At 40.1% G+C, this 13,753-nt stretch overlaps 2 protein-coding genes across 5 annotated transcripts in view; both read left to right on the plus strand.

Moving 5' to 3' along the window:
* gps2 (G protein pathway suppressor 2) overlaps positions 1-13,753 on the plus strand; it is an 831,114-nt gene that overhangs the window by 789,011 nt on the left and 28,350 nt on the right. The gene's annotated exons all lie outside the window — the stretch shown is intronic.
* Positions 1-13,753, plus strand: part of LOC119409329 (CTD nuclear envelope phosphatase 1A) — a 23,297-nt gene that overhangs the window by 6,356 nt on the left and 3,188 nt on the right. Inside the window, exons 2-6 of the mRNA XM_037676209.1 lie at positions 5,881-5,947; positions 11,632-11,750; positions 11,842-11,913; positions 12,481-12,597; positions 12,697-12,808. Coding sequence (XP_037532137.1) covers positions 5,881-5,947; positions 11,632-11,750; positions 11,842-11,913; positions 12,481-12,597; positions 12,697-12,808 — 487 coding nt within the window. The remainder of the gene's footprint in view (positions 1-5,880; positions 5,948-11,631; positions 11,751-11,841; positions 11,914-12,480; positions 12,598-12,696; positions 12,809-13,753) is intronic.

The raw sequence follows: 13,753 nt of genomic DNA on the forward strand, positions 1-13,753 counted from the left end.
TATCTGTCTATCTGTGTCTATATCTATCTGTGTCTATATCTGTCTGTGTCTATATCTGTCTGTGTCTATATCTGTCTGTCTATCTGTCTGTCTATCTGTCTATATCTATCGATTGATCGATACTAAAATGGATCTTGGTTCATTTTAGCATCCTGACGCTGTGTATCATAGCGTCAGGATGCTAATGTGAGCTAAGATCCATTTTAGTATTGAAACATTCTTACAAATGTCACAAGAGATTTTTTTCGATCCTTTTAAACGAGTTGTGGAAAAACGGATACATACAAAGAACTATTTAGATTTTTGTTGACCATACCCCCTTTAAAAGAAATAAAGCCACCAAAGTCATTAAGAGGAAACACATTTAACCATTTGTCAGGACTGTTGCAGATTATTTGGGGCTGACCTGCTGGTTCACCTGTCATGTGCTTTTACGCGATGAGGTCGTGCGACCAACCGGCTCGTCCAGCTGCAGCACAAAGTTCAAACCCTCACATCAGGAAGTTTAGTCGCGGCTAACACAAGCCTGCCGGTCACAGAAACACCAACACAAAAAGCCCGACGTTTGCAGTGACAGAACCCACACGTATGTGGTGTGACACCAGAGAACTTGGCCTCTAGCCGTGTGTCAAACTAACAAAGTCTGGAGGTCCTCTCTGCGTGGTGTCACCAACTCGTGGTTTGTTGTGCGGCGCGAACAGGTTGTCAACAGACCCAGAGAATGAGTGGCTGAGTCGTGCAGTGGCTGAAGTTAGAGGGATTATGTCTGCACAGAGAGCGCACTGTTCTCCCCGTCTGGTTCTGCTCTCAGTCGCCGTTTAGCTCCGTTGTTTACAGCCTGCCGTTCACACAGTGCGTTTCTAACACAGGTGACAGACGTTAAAGGTGTGGAGTATGATAAAAATAAATATTTATGTTGAGAAAACTAAAAGATTTAGTGGATTAATGAGCACTGGACGCTGATCTTAATCCCATACACTGACTGTACTGTCAACAAATGATTAAATAATCGTGGACGGTTATTTTTCATGTTTATTTGGCAGCGCATATTGTTAAATATGTATCCAGGCATAAACTATCAGCGGATCGATGCAAACTCCGAACTACACTTGAAATGATTGGTTATAGTAAATAGGAAAACAAAATAAAATCCATCATTTTTAGTCAGATCCTTCCTGAGATGCTCTGTCGGCTTCTCAGTTGAGAAAAGATGATTCATATTTATACTTTTCTTCCACTTATGTCATAGAAAATACAATTCTTAGTGTTTTACTTTGATGAGATGTTTTGAAATATGTAGAGTGGGAGGAAAAAAAATCTATATTTAGAAACTTTGCGGACATGGAAGAATCTGAATTGATTCTGAAATGTCAGAAATGGATTTTGTTCTTTCGGAGTCAGCTGCTTTGCACCGTTTGTCCCAGTGGAGATACCGTAGCTTCCTGTAGTAGAAACATGCTGCAGTAAAGCTGCGTGTTTTCACAGCTTATCTTTTTACACTGAAGGAATAAATGTGTTGTTTCTCTGAATAATGACTGACGTTATCACAACATGACTGTCAGCAGTAATGACTTTAAATGCTCGATCTGTGTGTAAATGTCTAGTAATGAACGATGCTAATCGTGTTAGCTTTTTGTTCATGTTTTCAATGTTAATTTGACGTCCGTTAGGCTCGTGTTGGTCACAGCCTGTACTTTATGGAGGTTTTTGACTTGTTGTTGTGCACTCTTTATTAGACATGAAAGTATAAAACGGTGCTTATCTATGTAATAAAAGGTTTCAAGATAACTGAATCGATATTGTTTTATTTGTAACAGATTGATAATGTGCCTAAACAGTCCCACACCTAGAAACAGGCTCCTGTGGAGATATAATGCATTGTTTATGTCTTACCTGTTGTAAATGTCTCCTTGATGGTCTCAATATAAAGAAATTATTTTTTTTTGGGGGGGGGTTGGACTGGTTTTTTCAATAGTGTGAATGTTTATGAAGCATTCACACTATTGTGACCCATTTTTCTTTCGTACTTTTTTCTGCATCTTTCTCGTTCCACAACGTTTGTCCCATTTGAACAATTCATATATCAAAACGTTCATCTCTTTCAGGAGAAGGGTGCTATAACTTTTGGCATTGCTGCATCTTTAGCTTTTTGAAATATTTAGCCTTTTCTGCCACTTTTTCCTCAGAGAAAATGAATTGAGCTTGTTTTACATCCTTCAACTCTTTAGATGTGTTTACAACCTTTTACTGCTCCTTTCACATTTTGTTCTGGTTCAGCTTCTTTCAGCTTCCTTGTGCAAATTTAAACTTTTTTTCAGCTACTTTCAGCTGTTTTTTTTTAGCTGTTTTGTGATCCTTTTAGATTCTTTCTGTTAACTACAACATTTTTGTGCTTCTTCTAATTTCTTTCTGTTAATTTCAGCTTATTATGCTCCTTTCAGCTTCAAGTTTAAGCATTTTCTGCTATTTCAGCTAATATTTAGCTGCTTCTATGCTAATTTTAGCCTTTTCAGCTAATTCCAATTTTTCTGCACTTAAACTTTTTTCAGTCCATTTCAGCAAAAATGTGCTCACTCCACTTGTTTCTGGTAGTTTAAGCTTATTTCTGCTTTTTTAGCTACTTTTCAGCTGTTTTTTTCTAATTTGAGATTTATCAGATGATTTCCACTTTTTGTGCTCATATCAGCTTCTTTCAACCTAATTGGGCAAACGTGTTCTTTCTGCTTTCTTCTGTTAATTTCAGCTTGTTCTACCTCTTCAGCTGTTTTAGCATTTTTGTAGCTTATTTCAGCTGTTTTAAAAAAAAATCAATTTTTTTTTTACTGGTGATTTCTGCTACTTTCAGCAAATTTCAGCTTATGCTCCTTTCAGTGTTTTTTTTTTTTTTTTTGCTATTTCAGATACCATTTAGCTGTTGTTATGCTAACTTTATCATATTCAGCTAATTCCACATTTTTTGCACTCATTTAAGCATTTTTCAGCCTAATTGAGCATAATTGTGCTCTCTAGACTTGATTATGGTATTTTAAGCTTTTTTCTGCTTTTTTTTTTTAATGTACTTTTAAGCTTTTTTTTGTTTGTTTTTTTACTAATTCAAGCATTTTTTTGTGCTAATTTCTGCTTATTTAAACATAATTCAGCAAACATGTTTCCTCCCCTGTTAATTTAAGCTTGTTCTTCAGTTTTAGCTACATTTCAGCATGTTTTTAGCTAATTTCAGCCGTTTTTCAGCAAGTTCTTCTGTAATAAGCATTCACATTGCATTTTAGCAGGAAATGTAATTTCTCTAGTTGTGTCCACCCATCCTTAAAAAGTTTTAATGTCTTGGATTCATAAGAAAAAAAATTGTAAGTTGATCTTAAATATGTTACTCAAATATCTTAAAATTTGTTGGGGCAGGACTATTTAATCTCAAATGTATTTTTATTTCTCGCGGGTCTTTTCTGTCTGGCAAAAGTTTTACATTGAGTCATGCGCAGACTTCTTTCTTGCGTTCTGAATTTGTATTTTATTTTATACAGTCAGATGTTCGAACCCACTGTCTCGAGCCGATTGAGGCTACTTTCTACTAGCTGCTGATGCAGCTAGCTGTTCCGTCATTAAATCATGTGTTAGTGCAAATTTATCGACGGTTGGCTGATCGACGTCTTTGTGTACGAAGGCTTTAATCTAAGATTAATTCTGCTGGAATAGCTTCAGGACGCGTTACAGCTAGCTGCTGTTGGTATTTGCTCTTGAAAATAACCGTATACTTCTGTGTAAATAACTGTATAATGAAAATTGACAGTGAAGTTTAATAAAATAGCATTTGTATAATTTAATTTTTTCAACAGCAGTCCACTTTGGACTTGGTTCCACTTGGGCTAGCTGTTAACTCATCGGTCCAGTCAAAATGAAAGTCTTTTTCTCCAAACTGAGATGGTTCAAAAATAAATACTGCAGGTGATTGTCAGAGGATTGTGGTCAGAGTTTATGGAGTTATAGATACATTATTACGAATGTTCTTTCCCTTAAAACAAACAACCAAGTTGTCTCTCCAAATACTCTCATGCTGCTCGAGAACTCAAGGCCACGTGAGACTACAGTGGGCTTCAGGACACCCACGGAAACCTTCTCAAGCTGCTACGGGTATAAAAAGCGAGCGGATAATACAGCATTTGCAGATCATTGTGACCGGGCTGACAGTAGTCCCTCGATTATTGTGGGGGTTACGTTCCAGCGATGGGTGAAAAACCACAAAGTAGCAACGTTATATTTGTTTTAGTATATATATATATATATATATATAAGGGCTTTATAAACCTTTCCCACATGTTTGCAATGTTCTAAACTCTAAAACCTACATCATTTTAACAACATATGTATATGTACTGTACAGTACAGCAAAATTTTACTCACCAGCTCTGCAGAACAGCAGCTCGGTTCTGGTCGGGCGCGGTTCCAGTGCCGCGATGAAGTCCACCACCCCGTCCAGGTTGATGTGCACGTGGATAATTGAGCTTCAGGATTATTTGCAACTTTCCTGCCAGTCCTGTGAGCTTCATAGATATCGTAGATTTGCGTTGCAAAACTCCTCCATTTTGGCAGAAAGCAGCGGCGGCCGGAAGCACTGTTGGCTTCTGGGTAGTGTAGTTCTTTTGACTGGTGATAAAGTGTAGGCTTATTGAAAGAAAACTACAAAACGGCGCCACCTGTCCAAAGTATTTTTTTCGTTAACTTTTAATCCCGTACCATCCCAATCGCGTGAGTAATATTAAAGTTGACAACCGCTGAAAAACCACGAAAGAGCGAGTCCGCAAAAGTTGAACCGCGAGGGACTGCTGTATTCAATTAATGCATACAGAATATAGATGGGAACTGTTCCGATATCTGCGCTGCAAGTAAAATTGTGCTGGAGATAAATCTTCGCCCGTCGTGTGTGAGTGGTTCATTTGGGCAAACATCATTTAGAGTGTTTTCCTGTAACAGTGATTTTCATTCATTCATTCTTTATTTATACAGGTTTGTTCCCATTGAGCCTCAGGGACTCATTTACAAGAGACCTGTTACATGCAACATACAGAGTAGATGAGGACGAGAACACGAGGGTGGAGGAAGTTAAACATCATGTCTCACACCATGTCCTGGTCACAGTGTAACGGATGCAAAAAAGGACCTTGCAACATTAACAGCAACATACAATGACATCATAATACATTTATGCATAGAAGGTCAACAAAGTTGTCCATGGACACGTGGATTGTTCAGAAGCTTTGCCCAGAACCCGGCTATGAAAGATCTGAACTGTCTCTTTCATCAAACTGTCAGAATACGTCGACTCGAACGTGTTGCTTTCAGCTCTTCGTCAATAATTTATCGCTGTGCTTTCGTTTGATGGGGGTGTTCCTGGGCTCAAATGACTCCTGCTTAGCACCATTAAACCTGATTACTAATAGAAATGTTTGATCGCGTTGATTGAAGGTTTAAAGTGAAGGTGAAGCTCTGGAGTTTGCAGGTCTGGGGTCCAGATGGACGCCGTTAATGCAGGCAGCTTTGGGGGTGAGGTCTCCCTGCAGCTGTAGGACAAGCAGCTCCGTCAGCGTCACTCCTTTCTGCTGCTGGTGGCCCACGCTCCGCTGACACTGACCGACAGCTGGGGGGGGGGATTCAAAATAGCCCTGTGAGGAAAAGAGCAGACCCCTCCCCTTGGGCGAGAGTAGCGCTCAGAAGGATCCTCGTTGAAAAGGGTCAACACTTTCAGTTCCCAGCAGAGAATAAAAGTGGGAGGTTTTTGTTCACTTGTGTGTGAAGTCCTGTTCTGGTTTTTATTTTAAATGTTCTGTTCTGTACTTGCTGTTCTGGTTGAGGACTGTCCGGCTCACCTGCCTCCTTCTTTTCCAGATAATCCAGTATCAGACGGTGCGATACGACATTCTGCCCCTGTCGCCTATCTCCAGAAACAGACTCAGTGAGTACCTGGTTGTTTTCACAACAGCTGCTCTGCTACAGCTCCACTCAAAAATTTACATACACTCGTTAGTTTATTCACACACACTGAAAGAATCATAAAACATGCTACATAACTGCAAGAATCAGGGCTGCGAAAAGCTATTTAAAGCTTATAGAGGGAGCCTGAGTGCATATAATTACATACAGTTTATTAACATTAAAATAACACAATAAAAACATACATTGTAAAAATTTCACATACAGTACAGATTGTTACTTCTGATCAATCAGTTACAGTTCCTACAAGTGATCTCAAGTATATAAACAAAGCAATTTGGTCTTTAACTGTTTTTGAAGGTGGAGATGAATTTCAAACCTTTTAAACTCTCGTCAAGCTCGTTCCAAATCTGTGAACCCCTCCCAGAAAAGGTTCGGTTAGTGATTTTAAGTCTTCTATTTTTGGCGTAGATTAGATGTTTTTTTTCTGGTTTTATAAGTATATTGTGGACCACTGATTGGAACGAGCTCAGTTAATTTATTATTAGTTTTATTTACAATTTAAAACATCAAACAGGCGTTTTGAAACGCATTTAATTCTGTTAACCGAACAAGTTATTTCAAAGTGTTCCCGGCACAGACCCCTTTTTTTTTTAACAAAAGCAAGGTTTACTCATTTATAACACGGTTGAGGTTGGGGGTTTGGGAAGCTGCTGAGTCGAGGTGAAGTTAGACCTTCTTTATTATTCCATTCAACAAGAATGGCTGTAAAACATCCCACGTCGTGATGCTACCACCACCATGCAGGCTACTTATTATAGCCGAACAGTTCAGCCTTTGGCCTTCTAACCATAAACTTTCACTAGAGGGCATTTGGGTCAGGTGGTCCAGGTGAGCAGCTTAAAGTTTCAGTCGGGTTTGAAGGAGCAGAAGCTTCTGTCTTGGTCGACACCGTTTCGTTCCACGGTGACGTAAAGCTCACTTCACTGTGGACGTAGATACTGGTGTTCCGGTATTTTCCAGTTCATGGAGACTAGCTTTGGTGGTTCCTGGGTTCATCCTAAACATCCCAACCTAAAACAACGTCCTCTTTTTGTTGGCAAAGACAGGGTTCCCAACGACTGTGGAAATCAGGGAAAACCTGGAAAGTGACGTTCCCAGACAGGGAAATCTCAGGGAACTTGAACCCTGATCTGCTGATTAAAGATGATCTTTCTGAGAGTTTAACATGTTCTTGCATTAATGCTAGTATTCTGGTATCATTGAATCCATGTTCTGCTTCTGCAGTGGTGTCTTTTTAGTGTCTGATGTTAAACAATATAATTATTAGAGATGATTGCCATGCACGTACCGTAGGCTACAGATACTTCCTGTCATCTTTGAATGCGACTGCTCGACACCTAGTACGCAAAGTTCTGAGCGTTTCGTGTCACTAAAATATATTCTGGAATTTCAGGATTTACTCTGGAAAAATCAGGGAAGTTTGTTTTCATGAAATGCTGAGAGCCTTGATAGAGAAACAACTTGGCAGGGCGCTAGTCGTACTGTTTTATTTTATTTTTTTGTTGTTGATTGAGGGTGGGGGAGACAGAGTCACGTCTGTGTTGCCTGCCCGCTAGCTTAGCGCTACGTTGCTGCTGATTTTTATTGACGTGTTGGTGGTGGAGTATGGGACGGAGTCACTTCTGTATTGCCCACCTACTAGCTTAGCGCTAAGTTGCTGCCGGTTTTTATTGATGGTGGTGGTGGTAGGGGTGATGGTGGAGTACAGGACGGAGTCACGTCTGTGTTGCCCGCCCGCTAGCTTGGTGCTATGTTGCTGCCTGTTTGATCGATGATGGGAAGTTGGGGTGATGGAGTATGGAAATAGAGTCACGTCTATGTTGCCTACCCGCTAGCTTAGCACTTCATTGCTGCCGGTTTTTATTGATGGTGGGGTTGTTGGTGGTGGAGTATGAGACGGAGTCACATCTGTGTTGCTCACCTACTAGCTTAGCGCTACGTTGCTGCCAGTTTTTATCGGGGATGGGGTTGATGGTGGTGGAGTACGGGACGGAGTCATGTCTGTGTTGCCCACCTGCTAGCTTAGCACTTCATTGCTGCCGGTTTTTATGGATGATGGGGAGTGGGGGTGGTGGTGGAGTATGGGATGTAGTCACGTTTATGTTGCCTGCCCGCTAGCTTAGCACTTCATTGCTGCCGGTTTTTTGATGATGGGGAGTGGGGGTGGTGGAGTACGGGACGGAATCACATCTGTGTTGCCTGCCCGCTAGCTTGGCACTATGTTGCTGTCGGTTTGTATCGGGGAGGGGGTTGATGGTGGTGGAGTACGGGACGGAGTCATGTCTGTGGTGCCCACCTGCTAGCTTAGCATTTCATTGCTGCTGGTTTTTATCGATGATGGGAAGTGATGGTGGTGGAGTACAGGACGGAGTCACGTTTATGTTGCCTGCCCGCTAGCTTAGCATTTCATTGCTGCCGGTTTTTATCGATGATGGGAAGTGATGGTGATGGAGTATGGGATGGAGTCACATCTGTGTTGCTCGCCTACAAGCTTAGCGCTACGTTGCTGCCGGTTTTTATCGGGGAGGGTGTTGATGGTGGTGGAGTACGGGACGGATTCATGTCGGTGTTGCCCACCTGCTAGCTTAGCACTTCATTGTTGCCGGTTTTTATCGATGATGTGGAGTGATGGTGGTGGTGGAGTACAGGACGGAGTCACGTCTGTGTTGCCCGTCTGCTAGCTTAGCACTACATGGCTGCCCGTTTCTATCGAGCGGTGGTGTTTGTGTGTGTGTTTGCTAGTGCGTTTGTATTGCGCCCTGCACTACATCTTGACCGGGGGGCGTGGGGGTGTTCGTTAGGCAGAGCGCTCGGTTCTGTTGACAGGGTGGGGCGCCCTGCCTGTATAAAGGTAGTGGAAACACTGAACCTGCTGCATTCAGTCATGATCACTAATAAGGATTTAATAGATGCTCTTAAAACCTTCAGCGCCACTTACTAAAAGATTTTGTGTTTGAACCAATATTTTTGAGTCCGTGTATAATTTTTGCCTTGGTTAGAGAAAATCCATCCCGGAAAAATAAAAAATTCAATAAATCGATAAAAGCCTACAATTAGTGACATTTATGCCCACGAGGAGTGGATATAAACTTTTTACTGTGCCTGTAAATCATTTGAGCCTCGTTGAAAACCTGTAAAGATTTAAAAACGTCAACGAAAAAGTCAAAGTTGTTTTGTCTGACACGATCGCAACACGTTTCCACTGTGAAGAGGTGAAACCAGTTTGTCCAGTGGGAAGTTATTTTGCAGAAAATACTTTTTATTTTTTTTCCCTCCTAAGATAAACATGTCAGCAAACGCATGTGCCACTTCCTCACCTCGGCGCAGAAAACCACCAGTTTATTTCTGTCATTGCGAGTTGATTCAGAGCAGCTCATTAGTGCTTCGGTGTTTTTGTCATATAACCTTAACGTGGATCGTACGACGGACTCGAACCACGCTGGAGATTCACTCTGACTTGAATACTATTTTATTTTTTCCCTCATCAAGTTTTTGGTCCTACAAAATAAAAGCTAACGTTGAACACAATTTTAAAAACGTATGAGAGCTACAAATGTGAAATGAGAGTTTGGGCTGTTTATGTTTTGAGAATGCAGGATGAACATTTAAAGTTGTAAACGACACAGTTCAGACCCGGGTGTTTCTTAACATGCGTGACCTCATCTGAGAACTGAACGGTGGCTGACGATTTTAAAGTGCTGATAAATAAACGGCTGAAATATCCAAGTAAGGAGCGAGCAGGCAGGTAGATGTCGGAGTCTTGTTAAAACAGTTTGTCATTTTAAGTTATTTGTAGTTTCCTGCTGATGTGACACAGACGGTCAGTTTTACAGAAGAGACTACAGTGTGGACTGATGTGGGGGTGTGTGTTGGTTCTGAATGAACTTCCCCTCCGTCAGCGAGCGCTCATTCAGCAGCGCTCTTAACTCGGAGGAAGAGCTGATTTCGCTTCTACTCGACTGTCACTTCAGCAACTTCAGGAAAAATGTTGTGAACGATTAATATCTTACCTGTTGTACATGGCTCTTTGAATTACTTCAGTTTGGAGAAACAGGGTTTAGTTCTAACTGGATCGATCATCCAAGCATGGCCAGAACCAAAGTGGACTGCTGACGTATTAAAATGGGGTTCTCAGCAGCTCTGAAAATCAGGGGAAACCTGCCAAATGGGAAACTGGAGATTTCAGGAAAAACTTCTAAAATCAAGGAAAACTCCTGGAAACTCACTGATTAAAAGATCGTTTTGTGATTTTCTTTTTTTAAATTTTTTTAAGTACATGGACTGTACTGAATAGATTCACTATTTCACTCAAAGCTCTTTACAACACAATCTGTGCCCTCATTTACCTCCACACACATTCATACACTGGCGATGTGACATAATTACGCCTGTCGCAATAAACAATAAATCAGTTAATCGTATAATAAATGAAAATTATCGACCTCATTTTCATTTATCAGCTTTATCGTTTCTTCATGTGTCTCTCTTTCTACTGAAGACACTGGATGACAAAAAGTTCAACTCTGGTGATCTTCACTGACCCCTCCCTTTCTTTTTTCTCTTAAAAATCAATTTTAACAATCCAAAATCGTGTTTTTGGATCGTTAAAAGCAGCTAAGCTAAGAAGCTAAGCTAACAAGATGACCTCGGGGAAAAAACCTCTGTCTTGTTGAAACTCCAAAATTTACAGTTGAAACCCGTGCCTTCGTGTGAAAAGTTGTTTCTCTCAAAAAGAAGCTGAGAACTTGTTTACTGATTTTTTTATTAAAAGCTTTGTGTGAAAAATTCTATGCTAAAGAGCTCAAACCACAAAGTGTCCGCCATGTCGCCATGGCAGCCCACGTCATGTCAAGGGGCCTCCTCCCATTTTTCCGTAGAGACTTGGTTCAAACAGACTTATACTGCCGTCCGGTGGTCAAAAAAAGGTACTACACTAAAAAAAAAATCAACATTTCTTATAAAATTTGACACTCTCACTAATTATTGTAAAATTTCAAACAATATTATCGTTTATTGCCATAATTTCTGAGACAATTAATCATCCAGCAAAATTTGTTATCGTGACAGGCCTAGACATAATAAAGCACTGATTATTCTTTGTGTGTGTATATATATATATATATATATATATATATATATATAGTAGAGTGCTGTATGAGTGCGTAAATGGGGGCACAGATTGTAGTGTAACGTACTTTGAGTATCTTGATCAGATAGAAAGATGTTTATAATAAGTACAGTCCATTTAAATCTTAGTTCTTCAGCTTTAAAGAGATGTTTCTGAGAAGATAAGATGGAACTTTATTGATCCCGCAGGAAATTGTTGTGCCAGAGTTTCAGTACAAAGGAACATACACAAGAAGTCACACAAGATATACACAATAACAGAATATAAAAAATACCAGAGAATTAAAAATGACCAGAAATTAAGATCTAAACAGGTCTGGTGCAGACATGTTTGAAATGTTTTAATGTGAAAACATTAAAATGTTTATTGTTGTAAACTATGTGCAGAAAGGGGGAGGAGTTGAAAAGTTTGATAGCCACAGGGTACATGTGGATACATGTCCGTTTATTGTAGTTCACATTTCTAAATGTTTATAAAAACAATAATCGGGTTCTGTTTTGTTCGATAAACTCCAGATGCAGTAAAGAGGAAGATTCTGGTTCTGGACTTGGACGAGACCTTGATCCACTCTCACCACGACGGGGTCCTGAGGCCCACAGTGAGGCCTGGCACGCCGCCAGACTTTATCCTGAAAGTAAGTCGGACCGTACGCCACCACACGTGAAGGTAGAAGCTGTGTGTGTGTGTGTAACGCGACCCGTGTGTGTGTTTGCTTCTCCCTGCAGGTCGTCATCGATAAGCATCCTGTCAGATTCTTTGTACATAAAAGGCCGCACGTCGACTTCTTTTTAGAAGTGGTGAGTTTGTCTTTCAACGTAAACACAAACATCTCAGTCATCTCACCTCCTGTTCCGTTAAACCACGTAGTTTAATAATACAGTAGTCCCTCGTTTATTGCTGGGGTTACATTCCGGACACCCCCGCAATAAGTGACAACTGTATGAATAATGATCTAACTTTTTCCAATCATATCAAAACTTTCCCTCTACGTATTTCAGCAGAAGGAAACGAGGCTTCTGAGTGGAGCCCTGTTGGCTTCTGGGAAATATAGTCCTTATGAGCTAGGCTTATTGAGAGAAAACTACAAAATGGCAGCGCCTGTCCAAAGTATTTTATTTTTGTTAACTTTTTACTGTACAGTATGCAGTACTGTCCCAATCACGTGAGCAATATTAAAGTCATGTCCTGTACAATGTTTTTCCTCGTGTCCACTCTTACTTTGAAAAACAGCGAAAGAGCGAGTCCGCGAAGGTCGAACTGCGAAGTAGCGAGGGACTAGTGTAAAAGCTAATATTTGCTCTGCGGAGACCTCCAGAAGCCTTGCGGCGCTGGTGTTGTGTGTCCTGAACGCTGTGTGTGCGCAGGTGAGCCAGTGGTACGAGCTGGTGGTTTTCACAGCCAGCATGGAGATCTACGGCTCGGCCGTCGCAGACAAGCTGGATAACAACAGGAACATCCTGAAACGCAGATACTACAGGCAGGTGAGGCTGAGCATATGAGCAGTCGGAGTGAAGATCAACACTCTTTGTTTTTGTTGGTGAAAGTGACCTTTGTTCTCTTTTTGTTGTTGTTGTCGACAGCATTGCACGTTGGATCTAGGTAGTTATATTAAAGACCTGTCGGTAGTTCACGATGACCTGTCCAGTATTGTAATCCTGGACAACTCGCCTGGTGCTTATCGTAGCCATCCAGGTAAGAACGACACCGTCTAGAAGAAAAAATATACAAAGTTATTCAAAATGACGCTGATTTAATCTTTTTAGCGTTTCTGATTGAATCCAACTGGTTTATTTAACCGTTTTGGAGATGACAGGTCATTGAATAGAAATAAAGACGTCTGTTTTATTTATTTCATTATTTTTGTCTAAGATTAAAGCGATGATTCAGGGTTTTTTTTAAGTGAGGTTATGGAAAGGTTCCAAACTAATTTTAATATCTTACCTGTAGTAAATGATTCTTGGGACGACTTTAGTTTGGACAATAATAGTTTAATTCTAACCACACAGTGATGAGCTAATGGCTAGTCTGAAGGTGGCAAAGAGCACAGTGGGCTGCTGCGTCTTCAAACGACAAATATGTAAATATTGTTTTTCCTGCTCTAAGGAATCTAGTCTGAATTTATTCTTTCAAATGCACAAATCATTCTCCAAAAATAATTTCATAAAGCAAAACTAAAAGGTTTTGTTTAAAAGGTTTATTAAGGTTTATTTAAAAGGTTTATAAAGGTTTTATTTAAATGGTTTATTAAGGTTTATGACAGTTTGTTTTAAATGTTTAAGGTTTATAAAAGTTTATTAAGGTTTATTTAAAAGGTTTATAAAGGTTTTATTTAAATGGTTTATTAAGGTTTATAACAGTTTGTTTTAAATGTTTAAGGTTTATAAAAGTTTATTAAGGTTTATTCAAAAGGTTTATAAAGGTTTATTTAGGAGGTTTATTAAGGTTTCAAAAGGTTTGTTAATGTGTATAAAGAGTTACTTAAAAGTATCCTGATGCATGCTCAATAATCCAGGTAGAAAAATCCCAAAAAGTTCAATCTGGTCCTCTGGACGTTCAAAAAAACAAAACAAAACAAAGCAAAAAAATATATAAACGTTTCGTCTCTCATCCAAGAGACTTCCTCAGTCTGAGGTGCTG

Source organism: Nematolebias whitei, chromosome 1, assembly GCF_014905685.2.
Source record: "Nematolebias whitei isolate Nwh7 chromosome 1, NemWhi1, whole genome shotgun sequence".
NCBI lineage: Eukaryota > Metazoa > Chordata > Actinopteri > Cyprinodontiformes > Rivulidae > Nematolebias > Nematolebias whitei.